This window comes from Sinocyclocheilus anshuiensis, unplaced genomic scaffold, assembly GCF_001515605.1.
Source record: "Sinocyclocheilus anshuiensis isolate Anshui unplaced genomic scaffold, SAMN03320099.WGS_v1.1 scaffold653, whole genome shotgun sequence".
NCBI classification, from domain to species: Eukaryota; Metazoa; Chordata; class Actinopteri; order Cypriniformes; family Cyprinidae; genus Sinocyclocheilus; species Sinocyclocheilus anshuiensis.
Genome location: NW_015540902.1, coordinates 651,473 through 654,681, shown reverse-complemented (window position 1 = coordinate 654,681; position 3,209 = coordinate 651,473). Strand labels below are relative to the sequence as shown.

Here is a 3,209-nt window from a genome sequence, read left to right as displayed (position 1 = left end):
TATGAACTATGCACAGACCACATATGCATACCAGGTACAGTCACACATACGCACACATTTGCATTCATGCACACTTTGTTTTCTGGATGTAGAGAAATTTGACCATTGTGGGGGTTTTTGTTTGTGTGTGTGTGTCTGAGTGCATGGGTTTGATTTACCCTGAACCCTGTGGTTTGGCACTGTCACTAGCGTGGCTCTATGTGTCAGACACGTCTTGGATGCAGATTCCCAAGTGCTACGACTCGACAGCTCCTCTCCAAACACCTTATAACACTGTTAGAACGAGGGAAAAAACTGAATTCAGAGATTACTGACGTAAGAAAATGTGCAACGTGAATATTTCTGTAAGAAAGTCATTTTAAAAATAATAATTTTTGCTAGAGCTGTATTCTCTTACATTCCAAATGAAAAAAACAAAAGTAATCAAAATGAAATATCTTGCTTCATCACAAGAATAATTTTCCCTTTTGGCTGCAATCAGATTTTTACACCCCCTCCTCTCCAAAAAATCTGTCAAATATAGATAACTTTTCTTGATCTAATCAATTCCTGACAAAATCAATTAAATAAATTCAATGCACACAGACTGAAGTAGTTCAGTCTGTGTGCATTGAATTTATTTAATACACAAGTTTCACAATTTGAGTTGAATTACTGAAATAAATGAACTTTTCCATGGCATTCTAATTTATTGAGATGCACCTGTACAGTATAGAAAAAAACAGATGATCCAAAAAGGTTTTATTATCCAAATAATCAGCAAAACTAAATTTGAATCCAAACTGAGCTAACTGCAAAAGACTGTAGAAAAGAAAAACTTTGTTTCATCCTTGCAAGTGTAATAATGTATAAAAGCAGATAGGCTGTGGGAGTGAATTTTCACCTTGTGTAGAAAAGGACTCCAGCCCTGGGGGCAGCCGGCAGGTATGAGAGGAGGAGCGGGTGTGGGAGGAATGGTACCTGTCACATTCACCCTCTTACACACATATGGCAGATCGATGTGACACCTCTGGTCTGACCAGTCACCTGAGAGAACATTAAAGTAATTACTAAACTCACTGCTGTTCAATCACATATCATTCCCCAAAATAACTTCAAAAATTCTGAACATCAAATCTGTGCACTCTTTTTAAGTTTATTTAAATTGTGCAGTCAAAACCGGTGCATGTCAAATTCAAGGAGGAGATGACATATTTTCTGATTCTATATGTGTGTGTAAAAGTAACCAAACCTTTTGAGGCGGAGATTTGGATACATTTGGGCTCTTTGCTAATTGGTCGAGGCTGTCCTAGTCCCCAGGACACATAATTGAGCACAGAATGATCAGACCACCTTAATCTCCCGTCGTTCTTAAAACTGTGTAAACCAATCCACCATAGGTCATTTTCTTTGCGGGACATCTGGACACAGTTAACATGCAATTCTTGGTTAGTATTGTAAATACATTTTATATAGCATTAAGATTAAGCGCATATAGCCTTAAAGGGGTCATATGATGCGATTTCAAGTTTTCCTGCAAATGGCTGCAATATAACAAAGAGTGAAAAATTTAAGGGGGTCTGAATACTTTCCGTACCCACTGTATATATATAATTTTTCTTTTTATCAGTCTGGCGAGTAAACAAAAAAATTTACTAGCTAATGGCGATTCAATTGCCAAGGTGTCCGTAGAGGGCTGGCTGTGCACAAAGGCTATTTCTAAAAAAAAAAGGGGGTAAATTCCGACTTTGCTATGACAATCTGGCGCTTCTGAATCAGCGACTGTAAGTATGTTTTGTTATTAGTTCAAGTATTTGCTATTGACTGTTCAAATGCGGAGTTTTGCGCATCGTGTGTGTGCGCGCGATGAGAGCGAGAGAGAGAGAGAGAGAAGCATGTCAACATATTCTGTTACACCAAATACACAAAATAATGATCTTTAAAAAAACGCATCATATGACCCCTTTAAATAAACCCATCCCAAAATGAAACTGACAGTTTACTTTTTCATTTCCAACTCCATATTACTTTCTATGTTCTGAGACACACAAAATGATACTTTTATGATACTTATAAACTCACAGAGAAAAAGGTACAAAATCTGTCACTGGTGTTGTACCCTTTCAAAATGTACTATTTGTACCCTTTAGGTATTGATATGTACCTTTAAGGTACTAATATGTGTCATTTAGAGGTAAATAAGGTACAAAAGTGTGCCTTTTAACAAGGTACAGCCACAGCTTTTGTACCTTATACCTTTTGTACCTTACCTTTGTGGGTGAACTGATGGTTTAACTGTTGTCAATTTAATGTCATAAGCAGACCTCTTAGAGGAGAGTGTTTGGTTGTGTCTGCTATGTGTGCTTACCTTGCGTAAAGTGCTAACCAAAAACTGATTCTCCTTAGGAGAGTGCATGGAGACCAGGGAGGCTTCGAACCAGGAGCAGATTCTCTGAGCCTGGTCCCACGTGGAGCGATGTTCAAACATTTTATACTGGGCCTCCTCAAAATTAACCCACTCTAAGCCAGTGTCTACACACACAAATGTACAATAATGTCACATTACTGAGATTCAAAATCATATTCAGCTCACAAACAAACTTGTGAAGCTTTTTCTTTTGATAATATTACAGTCTTATATTCTCAAAGGCAAGAACGAGTGCACTGCGACAGACCTTCATGGCTCTCAGGTTCCTCTTCCACCTTCCCTTTCGGTATTTTGCAGATCCAGTCTAGCTCAGACTCACAGTGTGATACCAGCCAGTTGGTGTCAGCCATGTTAGCTGCTCCACACTCAGCAGACCCATAATTCCCCCTGCCAAAGTTCTGATACGTCACCTGAAAGAGAAAAAAAAATGACTTTTACATGTTAGAATTGCTAACAAAAAGCTGCTATGTAGTTACAATGTTAAAGAAATGGAAGCACAAAACAAAACCATGCTACTTTGATATTTGCGCTAGTAGTGAAAGATCTTTTTTTTTATGGCAGTGGTTCTCAACCAGGGGGCCAGGGACCAGGGGGCATCAGCATACTTACAAAGTGCCCTCAAGATTACTTAAAATGATTTAAAATGAGACAAAACAATAATTAAAGGTGACATATAATGAAAATCTGACTTTTTCATGACTTTTTTTTAAGTGCTATAATCAGGTCCCCGGTGCATCTACCAACCAAGGAAAGATTAACCCAGTAACTTTGTTTTGGTTAGCCTTTTTCTGCAAGCGTCTGA

The 3,209-nt window shown here is 38.2% G+C and overlaps 1 protein-coding gene across 1 annotated transcript in view; it reads right to left on the bottom strand.

The window, feature by feature from the left end:
- The window catches only part of LOC107689094 (C-type mannose receptor 2-like), a 43,796-nt gene that overhangs the window by 4,290 nt on the left and 36,297 nt on the right, over nucleotides 1-3,209 (bottom strand). The window contains exons 15-19 of the mRNA XM_016487000.1: nucleotides 2,655-2,817; nucleotides 2,348-2,511; nucleotides 1,232-1,400; nucleotides 884-1,026; nucleotides 166-273 (exon numbers count right to left, since the gene is read on the bottom strand). Coding sequence (XP_016342486.1) covers nucleotides 166-273; nucleotides 884-1,026; nucleotides 1,232-1,400; nucleotides 2,348-2,511; nucleotides 2,655-2,817 — 747 coding nt within the window. The remainder of the gene's footprint in view (nucleotides 1-165; nucleotides 274-883; nucleotides 1,027-1,231; nucleotides 1,401-2,347; nucleotides 2,512-2,654; nucleotides 2,818-3,209) is intronic.